The 17636-nt window shown below is 34.4% G+C and overlaps 3 protein-coding genes across 4 annotated transcripts; 2 read left to right on the top strand and 1 right to left on the bottom strand.

Moving 5' to 3' along the window:
* Nucleotides 1-8393: 8393 nt before the first annotated feature.
* Nucleotides 8394-12652, top strand: LOC143450212 (uncharacterized). 2 transcript variants are annotated; one of them, XM_076950662.1, is made up of 7 exons: nt 8394-8703; nt 9069-9222; nt 9607-9735; nt 9899-10014; nt 10113-10248; nt 11763-11895; nt 12061-12652. In XM_076950662.1, the coding sequence occupies exons 1-7, from the start codon at nt 8447-8449 to the stop codon at nt 12144-12146; spliced, it is 1011 nt and encodes a 336-aa protein (XP_076806777.1). In that variant the 5' UTR covers nt 8394-8446; the 3' UTR covers nt 12147-12652. The 2 variants fall into 2 exon arrangements, with proteins under 2 accessions (XP_076806777.1, XP_076806776.1); XM_076950661.1 differs by having other exon boundaries at nt 9899-10026.
* Nucleotides 12653-12960: 308 nt separating this feature from the next.
* On the top strand, nt 12961-14689 carry LOC143450302 (uncharacterized). The gene is made up of 3 exons (XM_076950781.1): nt 12961-13529; nt 13738-13805; nt 13910-14689. Exons 1-3 carry the CDS (start codon nt 13462-13464, stop codon nt 14677-14679), a joined length of 906 nt encoding a protein of 301 aa, XP_076806896.1. The 5' UTR covers nt 12961-13461; the 3' UTR covers nt 14680-14689.
* LOC143450303 (uncharacterized) lies at nt 14349-17165 on the bottom strand. The gene is made up of 5 exons (XM_076950782.1): nt 16369-17165; nt 15833-16033; nt 15555-15661; nt 15284-15392; nt 14349-15134 (listed from the first exon to the last, which is right to left on the bottom strand). The coding sequence occupies exons 1-5, from the start codon at nt 16434-16436 to the stop codon at nt 15029-15031; spliced, it is 591 nt and encodes a 196-aa protein (XP_076806897.1). The 5' UTR covers nt 16437-17165; the 3' UTR covers nt 14349-15028.
* Nucleotides 17166-17636: the final 471 nt, after the last annotated feature.

Here is a 17636-nt window from a genome sequence, read left to right as displayed (position 1 = left end):
TATATACTCTGGTTACTTTGTTTATTATTTACATTTTTAGCCACTTCAACCACCGGAATCTCAGTTTCTTAGTAATGATGTATGTACCAAGGATATTCATCTTTAAAACAAGGTTTTGACCAAAATTGTTGTTGATTCATCTTCTTGACAGAGTTCAATTAAAAATTTCATTAAAGCTTACGTTGCATTATGTCACAAAGTATACCTAGAAATAAGTTACACTTTGAATACAACTGTTGTACAATTATACAAACATCCTTATCATTACTTGCTGCAAAAAATAGTGTATATATATAAATTGTACTTTGTAAAACTATTGAATTGATTCCAGATAGTTTGATGCGAACACTGCACTTAAGAAGAGCACAAAAATGGCTGTTACCTAAACAGGCTGGCAACAATCTGATCTAGTCAAACAGAATGGCTTGCAGGCAGGATATGACTTATTTCCTTCTTTGAAGGAAATTCTATTTAACCTACAATGAGTGACAAAATACCCCACATGGGATAGTGCATTACAAACGGTGCATAAGTTTACATACAAGTCATTCCATGCATAATAATCAACCAGGCCCTGTAACCACTAGTCATAGATTTTGATGGTTTGGATATATGTTGTGGAGGTTTAAAAAATTTAGAATTAAAAATAAACTTTTTTTAATATCTCAAGCCATTTTTGATTTAATGCGATTTGAAATTTCCACCACTTGAGGGATATTAGGTTGGCGAGCACTGGTTACGCTTCGTGATTTTCTTCAATATCTCTATTTCTGAAGGTAGAATAATGAAACAAATGTTGTTTTTACAATTTCTGGGGTCAGGGAATTCATTTCAGCAGTTGAAAAGTCTCTTAAACATCTCCTTCACATAATAAATTAGGATTTTTGAGTGAAGATCAAAGGGTAAGTTCATGATGCAATTAAAAAAATAGCAATGATCTCCGAAACAAAAATTTTAAACAAAAGTTTTTTGTATGGTTCAAATATTTTCATATATCCAAAAATTGGGAACTTGTTTTTTGAGCTTAAAGAGAAAAATGAGTTTGAACAACTGCACCACATTTTAAAATGTCAAGTTTGGATCAACAGACACTATTATCCAACAATAACAAATGGCGGCACATGCAATTGATATTTTTTGAAGTTAATTTTACTTATCCCTATATTAATATTCTTATGTTTATATAGATATTTTGATTAACATATTACGATTGATATTCTGCTAAACATTAGGCCTGTTTCATATCACAATGGAATGTTTTAACTTTGAGATTTTGTTGCAAGAATATTGTCACAAAACTTATTATTTTAATCTTGAAGCGAGTTGGTCATTTTTTGCAACCAGTCATGGTAAGTCTCCTTGTGACGGAATTGGGTCAAACGTCAAACGTTTGGCAAAAACAGCAAGTCTACAAAGACCTGTATCTAATCAGATTAAAAATACACAATCACTTTTTAGAAACTGATCTTCTAACATAAGTGGAATTGCAATTGAATTCTTGCATTCAGATAATTTACACAAACGGTGATAAACTTAAAATGGCATACAGGTTATTGTTGAGAAGCACCATATCAGGAACACGATCATTCCATCACTTTGAGCCACTCACAAAATCCTCAATTGTGTATACACAAACATTGATGGTGATGGAACATAATAAAAATATTAATAAAAAAGGTAGAAAAGGTATTAATAAAAAAGCAAGAATAAAATGCAAAAGCACCATGATGATTAACCTTTATTTCTAAACAAAGCTTTTGCAAGTTTGACCTTGCTTCATCAGATATACATGTGTTATAATGCACAACTCATTATGCAGTAAGTTTTAAAAGTCATGTCAAACACGGTGAGCACTGAAACATTAGAGAATAAGAGAATTTAAGAAAGAAAAGGAGCATTCAAACCGCAGTTGCATATCTATGACTGGCTCCATAAAAAATTCTATACGGGTGCTTTTCACATTTTTTAAACTTAATTAACTAGGCAACGAAACTTTCTCAATCTTTCAAAGTTATTGCGCACTGCAAAAAAAGTAAAATTTTAATGCTGGAATGCCATATGGTATTCAAAACAATAATCACGATATTTTAGTACCATATGGCTTTTTCGAAAATTTTCCTGCAAAGTTTGTGGAAACCAAAACATTATTCTGCTTTGATGATAAATATTTAACAAAAAATATAGCCTGACTTAAAATAGGAATATGATTTTTGTAACATGGAAAATATTGCAGGCATACAGCAGGAGCGAAATCATTACAATCCAATGCCCAGAACTTTTGCAATTTTAAAAAAATCAGTGGGTCAACAATTTCCATTGTTAAGTAAAGGCGGTTGAAAAAATTCTGCCACTCAAAAAAATGCCGGAAAGTGATTACTGACGAAATGAACTCGGAAAGGGTAGTTGCATAGTTATTTTTGAATAAATGTTTTTACAAATATAAAAATTGAATTTACAACGTTTTGAAATATTTTGTTTTGCAAAGTGACTATTTCACCGGCGTCTGTTTACCAAAATTGCAGAATTACAATATGATGACCGGCAGATTTTCGCTGATGCGTTTATAACTCTTGTTTTGGACGAGGAGAAGAAATCAATGTGGTGGAATCGTAGATAACTATGGGGCTCATATGCTGGAAGTCCCAGGTTTGAATCTTGCTTTGTTTGACTTCTTTTCTGTCCAATTTTCTTTGATGTAATTTAGTCTTGAGAGGTAAGAGTTTGGGTCGAAGAGGATTAGTTTTAAATCAGTTTAGACTTTGGAAAAAAGTAGGCTCATGTCATTTTGAGTTAAAAATTAGTGTTTCTTTGCCTAGCTTAGTAATATAATCATGAGAAGTGCGAGCTTGGGTCGAGTGCGAAGCTACGAGTGGGGGAACCCAAGTGCGAGCTTGGGGATTAGTTTTAGGTAAATTTACACATTGGAAAATTTAGTAGCCTATAGGCCTACGTCGTTTAAGCCGAAAATTTGCATCCATTTCAATTTACAGACTAGGCCTAGCCTAATTGACATACTCGTATTTAACTACTTTGGTAAAAAATACCAATTGCATAACTGGCTAACCGTTTACCGAAATAGCTTTTTCCAAATTCGGTACCGGAAACCGTTAAAATAGCCTAAACCTATAGCAATTGCCTTTGTTTTTTGATTCGAGTCAAGTCAACCGAAATTTCCACGTTAACAAGAGTCTTTTAAGCACAAAAACACAGTCAAGTCTTTCCAAAAACCTTGCTCGAGTCAAATCATTCTGTCTGTGACTCGTCCCCCGGCGGTGTATAGAAAATAGAAAGGTCCGCTTCTGCTCCTTACCGTATTTTTGCACAAATGGCGGCGTTTTGCCCCTAATAAGTAAGCGATCATGATAACGAACACCAGCCTACAGCTAAAAAAAACCATGCTTGTTTATCACCATAAAATTTGGCCGGTTGCGGATGGATTGAGGTGTTAAAAAATTTTTATTTGCAAATAGTGAATTACAATACTGTCTTTCTTTGTGAGCACACCAAAACAAAATCTTGCCTTTCAAAACACTATTCTTTGAAGTTTTTAAGTCTGTCCTTTCCTTAGAATCCTTATTTTACTTTCACATTTTGCAGAATCCATAAAAATCCGTTCAGATTCCGTCGTTTACCCTCATCCTTGTGCAATAAGGTTTCTCGCATGAACACTACCGTCACTACCGCCTACCGGTACTTTAATTCCGGGTCTAGTGCATAAGTACACAATCAAAGGTCAAAGGAAGAAAAGACATCACAATTTGGGAAGCAGAAAACTAGTACAAACGTGTGGGTAATAGTCTTTAGCCTCAGGCTGAGGAAAGGTTTTGCGTGACTTAAAATCGGTGATCATTATGCTACCAAACTGTAAAATGATTCTGACGCATGATTTTGCACCACGAGATCTCGTCGCCACTCTTCTCTCTGCTGTTTCTTTTAATATTTGGTTGCTTTTTTATTTAGCTTTTTTTGGCACCGTCAGTGTTTGTTTATACAATATTATGTAAATTTACACACTGAGTCATTCCATGTATAATCAACCAGGCCCTGTAACCACTACTCTTGGATTTTGATAATTTCAATATATGTTATAGACCTTGGAAAAAGCCGAAGATTAAAAAAAAAATTTTGAAAATATCTCCAGGCGTTTTCGAGTTATTCAAGTTTGAAATTTTCGCCACACGATGGCTTTTGGCTAGTGAGCACTGGTCACGCTTTATGATTTTCTTTAATATCTTTATTTCTGAAGGTAGAATAATAAAACAAATGTTGAATTTACCATTTTTGGGGTCAAGGAATTCATTTAAGCACATAAAAAACCTATATCACACCTCCTTCATGGAGTAATTTAAGTTTTTTCATTGATGTCAAAGTTCAAGTTTACGACGCAATTACAAAAATAGCAATCGCATTGGAAACATAATTTTTGCACTTTTGTGTAGCATGGTTCATGTATTTTCATGTATCCAAAAATTGGAAACTTGTTTTTTGTCCTTTAGGAATAAAGTTGGTTTTAACAGCAAGCACTATTTTTAAGATTCTTATAAGATATAAAATGCAGATTTGAGCAATATCGTATAACTGGTCATGCATATATAATTATATATGCAAGGTTGCAATTCCAAGGCACCAACTGCTAGTGTTTAAAGATTATTCACCAAAAACATTAATTACTGCCTGCTAAAGGTGCACTCTGAGAGAGGTTACAGTAAATTTGAGTTCCTTTTTTGAACTTCAATTTTGCCTACTCCTATTTTGATTCTTATTATTTTATTATTATTATTCTTAGTATTATTTTGATTTCATTTGTGTATGAAAATGATGAATTTGCCCGCTTAATGCCTGGAATTAAAGATTATGTAAGTGTTTCCAAAAATTTTCATAAGCAAAAGAAGCTCATTTTGTGCAATTTGAAGAAATTATATGCCACATTTTGTGAAAAATATCTCGAGCTGAAGATTGGATTCTCAAAGTTTTGTTCACTCCATCCCAAATGGTGTGTCCCCGTATCGTCCAAAGGCACTCATTCTGTCTGTGTGTATCCAACATCAAAATGCAATCCTTCTGGTTGCTGCTGCCAACAACAATGAAACATACAAAACATTGATTGACAAAATAGTGTGCAGCACGGAGAACAAAATGTGCATGTTGCATCGTTGTGAACAATGTCCTGGGTCTCAAGCACTAGAAGGCTTTTTGCTTGCACAGTATGATGAGAAACTTGATGATGAAGTCCAATGCCAATAATGGAAGTCTACAGACACGATGGATGTTATCACGGTGTTAATGATGAGATATGAACGGATTCAACAAATTGTAAGAGTTTTGGATGACCTTACGAAGCATTCATTCATAGCTAAATGCCAATCTAGATACTTAAACTCCAGTAGAGTTCTTTAACAGATGATACCAGCAGTCATTTTGCATTGTTTCAGATGACTTAACACATGAGACAGCTTTTGTGCATGGGCTTTTGTACAAACTCACTGCATTGATTCCAAGCTTGTCCAGCACCATTACTAAAGTTGAATATTTCTCGGACGGTCGCGCTGGACAGTATAAAAATTATAAAAATATGCTGAATCTGTGCCGTCACAAGTGTGATTTCAACCTGGAAGCGTGTTGGTCCTTTTTTGCAACCAGTCACGGGAAATCTCCATGTGATGGTGTTGGACGTACTGTTAAACGACTGGTTAAGACAGCTAGCTTACAAAGACCTACATCTGACCAGATGTGATCTTGCATGTAATACACAACAGCGGAGTGGATTGTACATTGCTGCTGGTTCCAGTGATAGCTTTGTACTTCATCTTAGATTGTAAAAGTGTAATTCTCAGCGAAATCCAGCAAAATCACACAAGTATCATCTGTTAAAGAACTCTTTCTGGAGTTTAAGTATCTAGATTGGCATTTAGCTATGAATGAATGCTTCGTAAGGTCATCCAAAACTCTTACAATTTGTTGAATCCGTTCATATCTCATCGTTAACACCGTGATAACATCCATCGTGTCTGTAGACTTCCATTATTGGCATTGGACTTCATCATCAAGTTTCTCATCATACTGTGCAAGTAAAAAGCCTTCTAGTGCTTGAGACCCAGGACATTGTTCACAACGATGCAACATGCACATTTTGTTCTCCGTGCTGCACACTATTTTGTCAATCAATGTTTTGTATGTTTCATTGTTGTTGGCAGCAGCAACCAGAAGGATTGCATTTTGATGTTGGATACACACAGACAGAATGAGTGCCTTTGGACGATACGGGGACACACCATTTGGGATGGAGTGAACAAAACTTTGAGAATCCAATCTTCAGCTCGAGATATTTTTCACAAAATGTGGCATATAATTTCTTCAAATTGCACAAAATGAGCTTCTTTTGCTTATGAAAATTTTTGGAAACACTTACATAATCTTTAATTCCAGGCATTAAGCGGGCAAATTCATCATTTTCATACACAAATGAAATCAAAATAATACTAAGAATAATAATAATAAAATAATAAGAATCAAAATAGGAGTAGGCAAAATTGAAGTTCAAAAAAGGAACTCAAATTTACTGTAACCTCTCTCAGAGTGCACCTTTAGCAGGCAGTAATTAATGTTTTTGGTGAATAATCTTTAAACACTAGCAGTTGGTGCCTTGGAATTGCAACCTTGCATATATAATTATATATGCATGACCAGTTATACGATATTGCTCAAATCTGCATTTTATATCTTATAAGAATCTTAAAAATAGTGCTTGCTGTTAAAACCAACTTTATTCCTAAAGGACAAAAAACAAGTTTCCAATTTTTGGATACATGAAAATACATGAACCATGCTACACAAAAGTGCAAAAATTATGTTTCCAATGCGATTGCTATTTTTGTAATTGCGTCGTAAACTTGAACTTTGACATCAATGAAAAAACTTAAATTACTCCATGAAGGAGGTGTGATATAGGTTTTTTATGTGCTTAAATGAATTCCTTGACCCCAAAAATGGTAAATTCAACATTTGTTTTATTATTCTACCTTCAGAAATAAAGATATTAAAGAAAATCATAAAGCGTGACCAGTGCTCACTAGCCAAAAGCCATCGTGTGGCGAAAATTTCAAACTTGAATAACTCGAAAACGCCTGGAGATATTTTCAAAATTTTTTTTTTAATCTTCGGCTTTTTCCAAGGTCTATAACATATATTGAAATTATCAAAATCCAAGAGTAGTGGTTACAAATTTTAAAAAAATTGGTTGATTATACATGGAATGACTCCACTGTGTGTAATGCCCTATCCAGCGTAGCATATATCATCACTCATTATAGGTTGAAAAAACATTTTAAAGAAAGGATATCATAAGAACACAAAATTATTTCGCACAAATTGGCTGGAACTCTAGAACGTCCTAAAATATGCATTTGAAATATCACACTGTGTCAATGGCAGTATATATATTGACTACTTGATGTATATTTTAAATATAAATCTTTAAATACATGACAGATGGTCACCCAAAAAGTGGGTTACAGATGCCAACATTTTATTGCTTTGGAGAAGTAGGTTTTACGTGCAAGAACATATTAAAGACTGAAAGCCAGAATGGGTCGTAATTGTGGTGTAAATACCCTTTAATAATTAATTAATAGATTGTGAAATGAATACATATGCTTTAGGGATGGGACAAAAATATAATTACTTGTTTGAGCCCCAAGTACTTGAATATGACGTCACTTAGTATTAAGCTTCATTGCATTTTTTCTTTTGATCCCACATTGAGTGCCAGTAAAAACACAGTGACAGCATCACGGCTCTGAGCATGCCAGCATCAAGTGTTAATTCACATGAAAATGTGCCATGAACACTGACATTATATGCACTAGTGGGTTATGAGGCTTAATCATCCCTTTGGTTGACAGTAGTATACAGTCAGTCCTCGTTAATCCGGACCACTTTGTTTCGTCATAAAATGTCAGTTTAGCGGGGTATCCGGATTATCGAAAAGCGAAAATCAATCAATCTTGCAAATGCAGCACCGTATTAAAAAAGCTGTACGCACCTTACTCCAATTCAAGGTATGCGAATACGTAGGAGTTTAAAGAGACAAAATGCAACATTATTATGCATAGATAATTATAATCGGCTATTCTTTGCGTCAACTAACTACTGTATCTAGGACAGTCGTGAATCATTTTTGCTTCACTCTTAATAATCCGGTTTATCGGATTTTATTGCTATGTATTTAGCTCATTTGTTCCAAAACTTTTGTGTTGGAGTTGGACAGCGGGGTTTCCGGATTAAAGGGGTAAAATGCATAGGAAGAAATCTGTTCCCGCCAGTTTTGTGTCGGATAACAGGGATTCCGGTTGTTCGGGGTTCAAATTGACAAGGCCTCACTGTACATATAAATTCAATTTTTTTTCTTGCAGTTATTTTTGATAACCCTTGCAATAGCAGTTTTAAAATGACAGAAAATTCATTACAAATAACTGAAGCTGACTTCCACAACTTGATGGAAAGAGCTCGAAATGAGCTGGAGGTCAAGGATGAAGATTTTGCAAATTTACCGAGCATAAAATACATTGCTTGTGGTACGAATAAGTGGTCACCACAACCAATATTTTGGATAAGTTTACTATATTTCATCATAATTGCATTTCCAATTTCTTGCTATTTTGCTGTTGATAAAGGCACAGATTTTGGCAAGGACATTCTCAAAAGGTATGCTTGTTTCATATAACGGTTATTGCTTGCCAATTATGTCAGTATTCTTTTGCTCTAGAAGCTGATATGGCAGTGGGTCTCTGTATTTATCTGGATTTTATCTTAGGATATTCACTAAAGTTTTCTTGGTGTCCAAAATTGTTTAAAGAAACTCGGGAAAAAGAAACATAGAGAATTTTAGTTACTCAAAGCTAATATTTAGAGACACTTCTTAAATGCCTTAAAATAAAGGTTAAAAATTTAAAGTACTACACATGTAGATTTTATTATTTTCATTCTTTGCAATAAATTATGAACTGCAGTAGTCAGTGTAAGTTGTAGTAGTTTTACACGTAGATTATGTCTAGTTTTTTGTTGGTTAGCTACTTCAATATTATTGGCCTTGAAACTACTGTTGAAGAAGAAGTATGTGCTTTCAATAACATGGAACTAATTGCTGACCCCTTTCGACCTCCGGTTGATTGCAGTGAATGTATTGGAATTACTGAAATCAAAAGAGTGAAAGACCTTTCTCCGGTGCGTTTTTTGAAGCTAAATTCCTACCATGCAGTATGTCGTTGCTTTTTAATGTTTCGGGAGGTGGTTGATACTCCGGGGTTTGAAAAAATTTTTATCCACACACCAAACAACTGCGTTGCTGAAGAAAAAGTTTGAATAAACCAAAACCCTTTGATTAAACCCTAAAGATTGCAGAAAACAATTGTTTAATTAACAAAAATTTTTTAGCCAAGTTACGAAAACACATAACATAAAAATGAGAGATTAAATGACACTCAATTTTCATCCTCACTTAAGTCTCACAGGTTGAACAGCATTGCGATACGGTGTATTGACTCTTTAAACTTGCGATACAGTTGTGTTGCAAGAAAATAATTTATTTAGGTGCCTTTTACTTTGCAGGGTGACTTCATAGACAATTATGCTTTTACTATGCAACCGATTCTCATTGAAGATGGTCAGGATAACTGGACTGCAACAAAGGCATTCAGTTTTGAATATTTCAGGAATATATACGCTCATGGGTCAGAGGTATGACAACGTTACGGTGGTTCATGGGTAGCTTAAGCGATTGTAGAATTATGTGAGTTCTACTGCAGATTAAATATCACTGTTATATTTATGAAATATTAATAAAATTGTTGTTAGTACTTACAATTGCTCTAGCAATAATAAAAGGTTGCTTAATTTTCAGGCATTGAGAAAAGTAGAAAAGGACTGTCAGTTCTTTCCATACCAAACTGAATTTGTAAGCCTTGGTGAGTTTTTCAACATGTCACAGAACAGAGTAGAGGGAAAAGAGGAGCCTTGGTATGTTGGATGGTGAGTTGTATCTTAGGAGATTACTTAATTTTTTTCATTTTGAAAATGTGGTTTGCAGAAACATTGCTGTTTTCTGTTGATTCCAGGAGTAATTGTGATGGAAAGGCAGCAAATGAACTACGGAAACATTATAAGATACCTTATTTTTTGCCACTTGAATTGGATCACAGTAAAACTGACTGGGTTTTCATGGGTCTTCCTGGATATGGTGCTGCAATGCATGTAAGAACAGAATGCATGATTCGTTAATTTCAAAAAATCTTATTTATTAGGTATGTACGTGTTCATTGCAGAAAAAGCTTTAAAGGAATTGTAGTGAAAAGCTTGTTAGAAGCTAGTGGCATTTTATATAAAAAGCAGATAATTAATCAGTGAACATCTGTTAGCGTATTTTTCATGGGCTTGGTGTCCAACCTCCCAAAAAGTTGGGCCGGGCCCATAAGGAGATTTTTATGTATGTATATACCTGTATAATTATATCCAATTTTTTAATCAGGCTTTAATATTTGCAAGTATGAAATCAGAACCCCAGGTACATTGAATAAACATATAATTATAATTACACTGTAATAAAAGGCTATAAATGCCAAAAGTAAGCTTTCTTGCTACTGGTTGATGCTTTTTGTTTTCACTCCCTGTGGTTTTTAAAGTTTTATTGAAAAATTTTAAAAAATGATAAATTCTGATTTTGCTGCAGTGGTATTGCCAATTCCCATGATAACACTGTAATGTATGGTGTATGTAATTTACTAGTACTTGGACTAACAAGATCTCTATGTCTGTGTTAACACCAGTAAATGGATAGTTAAATGTTTTCTTTCTTTTTGTGATAATGAAAAAGAAGTTATAAATCGCCAATTGATAAAGCGAGTGAGTGGAAAGCCAAAAGGAGTTGCCCAAACATTAAAATTTCATGCTTTGTAAATCACTCAATTTTCCAGATTTAGAAAAGAATTGATCGGAAAATTATTACATTGGTCGTATATAATTGTTTTAAGCTGGACTGCATCATGATTCATGAATACAATATTTATACCGGTCAAAATAACATGGTTTTGGATTGTTTTTGTTTGAAGGCTGTAATTTTTCTTACTAAAAATAACTCTAACGAAGCATTGCTTTAGCTTAATATGGCACAATACACTGTGGTGTCTGGTGACGTTGTTTATTTTCCATCTGGAAGGGTTTCATTATTGAACCGCTTCCTGTACTTCCTGCTTTATAGATGAGCTTAGGATAATGCCACCATAAGTCAGATTGCACTTAATGTAGGTTATTATATATAAGTTGTGTTTGCAGTTAATGGACGCAATTTGTTGATGTGTTCACCAAATCAATAATTTGGATTCAAAGTATTTGTGCAAGGAAATGTTTCCTCCAAATGCAGAGTGTTTAACATTTTCTTTGTTGCACATAATGTGTTTCTCAACTTTTTTGCATATACAAACAACATGACGCTTGAGGGTATCATGTCAGGAACGAGCTGTATATATTTTATACGGAAAATTTTTGCATTGTCATTTTTATTTTGCTCTGGTCAAGATTCCATTATAAGCATTTGCCATTAATCTTTATCATTGTGCTATGTAATTAGATGTTTTGGCGTGTACAATATCTTACAATTTGTTTCATTTGCTGATACGTGATAACTCCAATAAATGTATTTTAATTCATATGGAGAACTTTATTTTAAACTTTCACATTTAAATTGCCAATGCTTTTTTCATCTTGGCCAGATTGATAATGTGGAAACGCACTCCTGGCAAGCCCAAGTAAAAGGCGTGAAGAAATGGACCTTGCAGACTGCTCCTGAGTGTCATGGGATATGTACAACACAAATGGAGGTCATTGTTAAACCGGGAGATATAAGTAAGTGCTGATTTAAAGGATGCAGTGCTTAGCGATTGCTCCATTTCTGTGTTAGCATCGGCAGTTGACTTTTGCATATTTCATAAATATCATCTAGTATTGAAACGCTAAGCCATGCAGGCAAGGCCTATTTTAAATGTTCTTGTTTAAATTTTTGTTTTACAGTTGTTCTGAATACCAACAAGTGGTATCATGAAACAGAGATTTTGGGTGTTGAAACTAGTATTGTTATTGGATCAGAATATTTTTAGAGAGAAGGCAGCCTTGCACACCTTTATCTTTGGTTTTGTAAAAAGGATTATATGTGCTTAAATTTTTCTGTAGTGATAAAGGAATTGTGAGACCTAATTTTTCACCAACATTGTTGCTTATTAGTTATAATTTTTGTTGTCTGTGGAACATATTTTAGAATTGCTTTAATTAGTTTTTTCCATTGCTTTAAATTAGAAATATGCAGTCATTTCGGCCAAGCTTTTATGTTTGCACACAAGCACCGCGGTTCATTATTGTTGAGTATTTTTACAAGATTTCATTGTCTTAATATTTTATATTCGTTTTATGTATAGTTTACTGTTATTACATGCTAAGGTTCATAAAGTTGTTAATAAGAGATTTCTTGTTGCATTATGAGATTATGTTTGCTAAATCATCCTGTGTCATTTCCGCATTTAGAATAAGTGTTTTTTTTCTATTAATCGGAAATCATTTTTTGCTACTTGTTTGTCAATGTAAAAATAAAACATGTTGCAAAAATCAACATCTGTCTAATGCTAGAAATGGGTTTGCAGTGGCTAATTCTATGGTTAACGACAATAAACTTTTTGGTGACGATTAACGCTCAAAGATAATAAATATCAAACATAATTACAAAATACAAACCAAACCGTTTTACAAGAATCACCGCAAATAAGTTAAGCCAATGGGTGCAGCATTGTAGTCACCGTAAATTACATTTTCGCCCGTGGTTTAAATCAATGCGTATTTAGGTATTACTGAATATTTGACCAAACCAGGGAGTTCTTAAAGTTGTTCATTTTTAAGTAGTCTACTGAAGCAAAGAGATTTAAACACATGAGTAGAAACTTCTCTTTTGCGCATGACGTCATGTTTGTTTCTTTTATTCTCTTGGAGCATATTCTACTTTCTCCACGGTCACGGTTCACTACATAACAATAAACATGCAGACGACGACAATGATTTTCAGATCTGTTTGCTGCTGGAACAGATTAGTCTTATTATTAGGGTGCAGTTATTGGGATCCATTGGGTGTTAATTTTAATTGAAATTAATTATTGAAATCAGGTGAGAGTTTTAGGTTCAGCAATTAACTTAGTTTCAGTTCCTTGAACTGATAATGCTGCTGTTTTGTATCAAGGCATGGCTTAGCCTACTTGAGTTGCGCGGGAAGATTTTTTCGTTCACCACATTTATCTTCGACCAGGCAATTAGCAACTAAACTCATTACTCATTAGCATAGGCCTTATGTTGCAGGTGTTGTGTCATTAAAATAGGCTACTGAAAGTCTGATTTCAGATCTTGTTATTGTGGTGCAGTTGTTGGGATCTAATGGATGTCAACTTGAAGTTAATTATTGAAATAGATTGTGACCCAGAAGACGATGCAGCAAACTTCATGTAAGATACGATATGCCTATTAATCAATTAGCCAACTGCTGTTGAGCTTGTCCTGTATGGCGGTCACCCAGAGTGTACGTTCTCGCCAATTTATAATAAACAGCCAAGCAAAACAACAAATTAATGTAAGTCGTAACGAGTATTTGAAGTAATACTGTACTGATATATTGATGTCATTTAATCTGATAATGAAAATATTTATTTGCAGATGTGGACAATGTTTGCATAACTGCACAAGTAATGAAACTTTGCTGGCTCATCAAAAAACTGCTCACGGTATATTTGTTTTTTTGTTTGAAACTTATTTCATTTTGAGCTCTATCATTGGCAGATTCCGATTAAAAAAATCAAACAAACTTAATTTTACACTTGTCTTGCAGAATCTTCTTGCAATAATGTTACAAGAGAAAAGCTGATGGAATGGTGGGAAACAGTGGGTGGCGTTAAAACAGATCTAACTGCAGATGCGGTTAACTATTTTATGAAGCTATTTTCTTCGTACAGTTCACCGGATGAACTGTTTCATAAATTCTCCTGTAATGGAATTACGTGCATCCCATCACTATTTTTCTTGCCAAGAAAATTGTCACTATGTTTAACACGAAAATTGTTTGATGTATTTTTATCACACGTTACCACTGTTGCACACAACAAAAAGGGGAAACACTTGACATTACACAAGTTAACCCGAGACGAAGAATTCATAATTCAGTACATAGGTGGTTATATTTTGCAGAAACTCACTAAGCGCTGTATAAATCCGAGAGAAATAGATCTATTGTCTTGTTTAACTGATTATAGTAATGAAACCACTAATAGTTCCTTGATTTCCGCTTTAAATAATAACAATTATGGACATCTTACAGTTCCAGCGAAATCACTAGTGAAATTGTTGATGTATGTAGAAAGTGTCTTTAGGAAACAAGACATAAAGGAGCACATCATGGAAAGTTGCATGTCTTCTTTGAGTGTTTGTAACATAAAAGATATATTTGAAAATCTTGTTTTTGATGAATGTTTGCAAAAATTGTGCATGAAAATATGTAAATTTTACGTGAAGATTAGATGCTATCAAAAAGCCAATCATTTAAATTCAGTACTGCATGTAACCTCTGATCAAAATGTAAGTCTGAGAAAATCATTAAAATGAATGTACATTACATAGTTGTCTTCTTACATGTACTTCGTCAGTTTTAGCTCAAGAAGGATTAAGTGTTACTGTATTGTAAGCAGACTGTCAAAACACTCCAAATCAAGTTAATTTTTTCGCTTCGGCATTGGATCATCGCAAACATCACCATGTTTCCAGTCAATAACGTGATTTACATTTGACCCCTTAAGTGACTTGATATTCTTTTTGCACATTATCACATTTTCAAATTGTGCATATTGGTGAATATCAGGCACTTCATTTCGACGGCCAGTTTGTCTCATATGACCGAAATAGGCCTCCAATGGGTCATTGTAGTAGCCAAATTGCAGAGAACAGAACCCATACGCTACCGATAGTCATTTAGGGTGCGTGAGCTTGGTAGTCGTAAAATGCCACTTTGTCGTAATTCTTCATAGGCGCTTTTACTTTTAGCAGCTAGACTCAAACAGAACCTATAAAGAAAATTGCAAGGGTTGATTTTAGCACGCTTTTACGAAATAATCAAAAATTGAGGTCAACTGAACTTAGTTACTCAGTAGTAGTTCAGTTCTGAACTTAGTAGTTATTCAGTAGTTTATTACTCAAGGAGACCTAAACCTACTTTATTAACTCAGGGTGATATCTTTCCCCATTTCTTTTCATACTATTTAGCTTTTGCTGCTCTTTCCAAAAGATTGAGTAGAAGTTATCAATTTTATCCTCATCTTGAGCTAAAAAAATGTATGATATTAACGTAAACTTCACAAAAACACACGACACAAAAAGACTGAGTTATATGCATTGTGTAGGTGCATCACATTACATTTGTAGCTTCATTAGAATAGTTATAAGTAACATATTCTGGATGACCAGCTTTGTAATCGGTATGATACCTGCTTTAACAATGGCTGTCATGTCATCTGACATAATTTTATCTACCTCCACTTGCACCGTATCATCAGCTAACAGAGTCGAAACCTTAGCTTCTAATTCTCTAATGCTAATAAAGAATTACTTCATAACAACAAGACTATCTTAAATAATACTGTTTTATTTCTATCTTCTGGCATTGCTCAATCTACATATAGTTAAGTGTAAAAAGCACAGCTACTGACACAGACAATCTTGCGAATGAGACTATTACTAATAGGATTACGAAGTGCAATATCACCAAATTTCATTAGCAGTAAAGGTGGAGGTAATTCGAGATGGTAGGTTAAATGTTGGCTGCGCTGATCGTTTTAAAGGTTGATCTTTAACCATATGGTAATAATTTAGCCTTTTCTGGTTGAGCCGTCCCTCCTTTTCATCTACACTACAACAACTCCTGCACTGACCACTTTCCTTGAGAAAAAGTTCACAACTTGCATTTCTAACAACAAGAAATTTGGTTCATTTAACAAGAAAAGTCACAAAATATGATTAAGATACTGTGTACACTTTAAGTGCAATGCATTATCAGTGTTACCAAAAATAAGTAAGTATATGGTCACTAGCAGCATGCCATATTGACCCGTTACCGACATACACATAGGCTTATACATATGTTTGTTAACAACCAGTTCGCAGATGTCATTAAAATTCCAAGAACCGGTTCGCACGAACCGGCTGAATCCCACCACTCTATATGATTCATTCAATGTTAAATAATGATAAATTTCATTTATGTAACAAATGCAATAGGCACAATTGAAAAACTAGTTTCACCTGTATGCAAGTTTCCTAACCGTTGGTGCATTTTCAGAACTGAATGGTGTCATAGATTTGGTGGTCATGTGTGGCAGGCCACTTCCAGAACTATACAATCCAGAACATATTGAAAACGATTCAATATCTTTTATGGTGCCGTGTAGTGTTTGAGTAGTTATATCCAGGGAGTAAATACAACTTGAGCGAGGTGCTTTCCAGCCATAATAGCATATCCTTAATGACACGTCATATAATACTCCAATCGAGTATTTAGGTTGATCACAGCCATCATAAAAAGAAAAAACAAGATTTTTGTTTTCAAATGACCTCTGCCAACCTTCCGGCAAGCGAGCAGATTTCAAGGACGCAACAGATTTGAAATGTAATTTTGTTTCAAAGATACGCTTCTTCGGCGGCTTTCTTGAATGTACCTGCGCCAAAGTCAGCTTAGGCAAAGACAAAGTGGGTACTGCTCCTTCACGTAATTCTTTACGGGAACCCTCTGCAAAAAAACTCTTATTTGTGCATACATGAACATTTTCAATTTTGATACTTGTAATGGTACATATATTAATCTGAAACCACAGTGAAGGTTTGCACTAATAGCTTGTCACAGATGCAGTGTTATGCTGTGCTCACTCGCTAGTAAATTTAATGAAGTTCTGCATCAAACCATCTCATGGAAAACAAACACTGCATCAAACGCTAGATATGCCATTACATTAAATATCTTTCCTCAATACACTAGTTACACTGCATGTAAGTCTATGTAGAACAAATTTTACTTAAAACAATGTCAGATCTTTCAAAATGCACTTCACATATTTTCACAGCATCTCGAGCAAATAGATTTTTTATGTGCTCGTCGCTTCTGCAAGCCAGCACGATACACTCCAACCTTTCTGCCCAGCTTTCCTTCTCCTTTTTTACAAGTTTTCTCGAAGGTATCTTAAACAGAGTCACGGCAGGTGACCTGTTGTTGCACATTGGTAAACAGCACAAATTTGCCATTATTTCAGACTATTTAGCTTATTTCAATAACTTAAAGCCTGCAACATAAGACCTGTACTATTGAGTCTTAATCTGTAAAGTTTTTATTCTGCGCGTGGAGCGAAATTTTATGCGCAGATGAAACAATACAATATGACTCGGTCTATCTAAATTTTTCATCCATTCATTTTATTTTTCACCTTAAATGTGGTGAACGAAAAAATCTTCCCGCGCAACTCAAGTAGGCTAAGCCATGCCTTGATACAAAACAGCAGCATTATCAGTTCAAGGAACTG

This window comes from Clavelina lepadiformis, chromosome 3 (genome assembly GCF_947623445.1).
Source record: "Clavelina lepadiformis chromosome 3, kaClaLepa1.1, whole genome shotgun sequence".
NCBI lineage: Eukaryota > Metazoa > Chordata > Ascidiacea > Aplousobranchia > Clavelinidae > Clavelina > Clavelina lepadiformis.
The sequence above is the reverse complement of the archived record's forward strand: the minus strand, read 5'-3'. Positions and strand labels throughout refer to the sequence as shown.

Coding starts and splice junctions, on each gene's coding strand:
- LOC143450212 (XM_076950661.1), top strand. CDS start 8,447: ATGACAGAAAATTCATTACAAATAACTGAAGCTGACTTCCACAACTTG. Junction 8,704..9,068: donor GGCAAGGACATTCTCAAAAG/GTATGCTTGTTT, acceptor TTTGTTGGTTAG/CTACTTCAATATTATTGGCC. Junction 11,896..12,060: donor TGTTAAACCGGGAGATATAA/GTAAGTGCTGAT, acceptor TTTGTTTTACAG/TTGTTCTGAATACCAACAAG.
- LOC143450302 (XM_076950781.1), top strand. CDS start 13,462: ATGGATGTCAACTTGAAGTTAATTATTGAAATAGATTGTGACCCAGAA. Junction 13,530..13,737: donor GACGATGCAGCAAACTTCAT/GTAAGATACGAT, acceptor ATTTATTTGCAG/ATGTGGACAATGTTTGCATA. Junction 13,806..13,909: donor TCATCAAAAAACTGCTCACG/GTATATTTGTTT, acceptor CTTGTCTTGCAG/AATCTTCTTGCAATAATGTT.
- LOC143450303 (XM_076950782.1), bottom strand. CDS start 16,436: ATGACCACCAAATCTATGACACCATTCAGTTCTGAAAATGCACCAACG. Junction 16,034..16,368: donor GTTAGGAAACTTGCATACAG/GTGAAACTAGTT, acceptor TCTTGTTGTTAG/AAATGCAAGTTGTGAACTTT. Junction 15,662..15,832: donor TTTACTGCTAATGAAATTTG/GTGATATTGCAC, acceptor ATTCTTTATTAG/CATTAGAGAATTAGAAGCTA.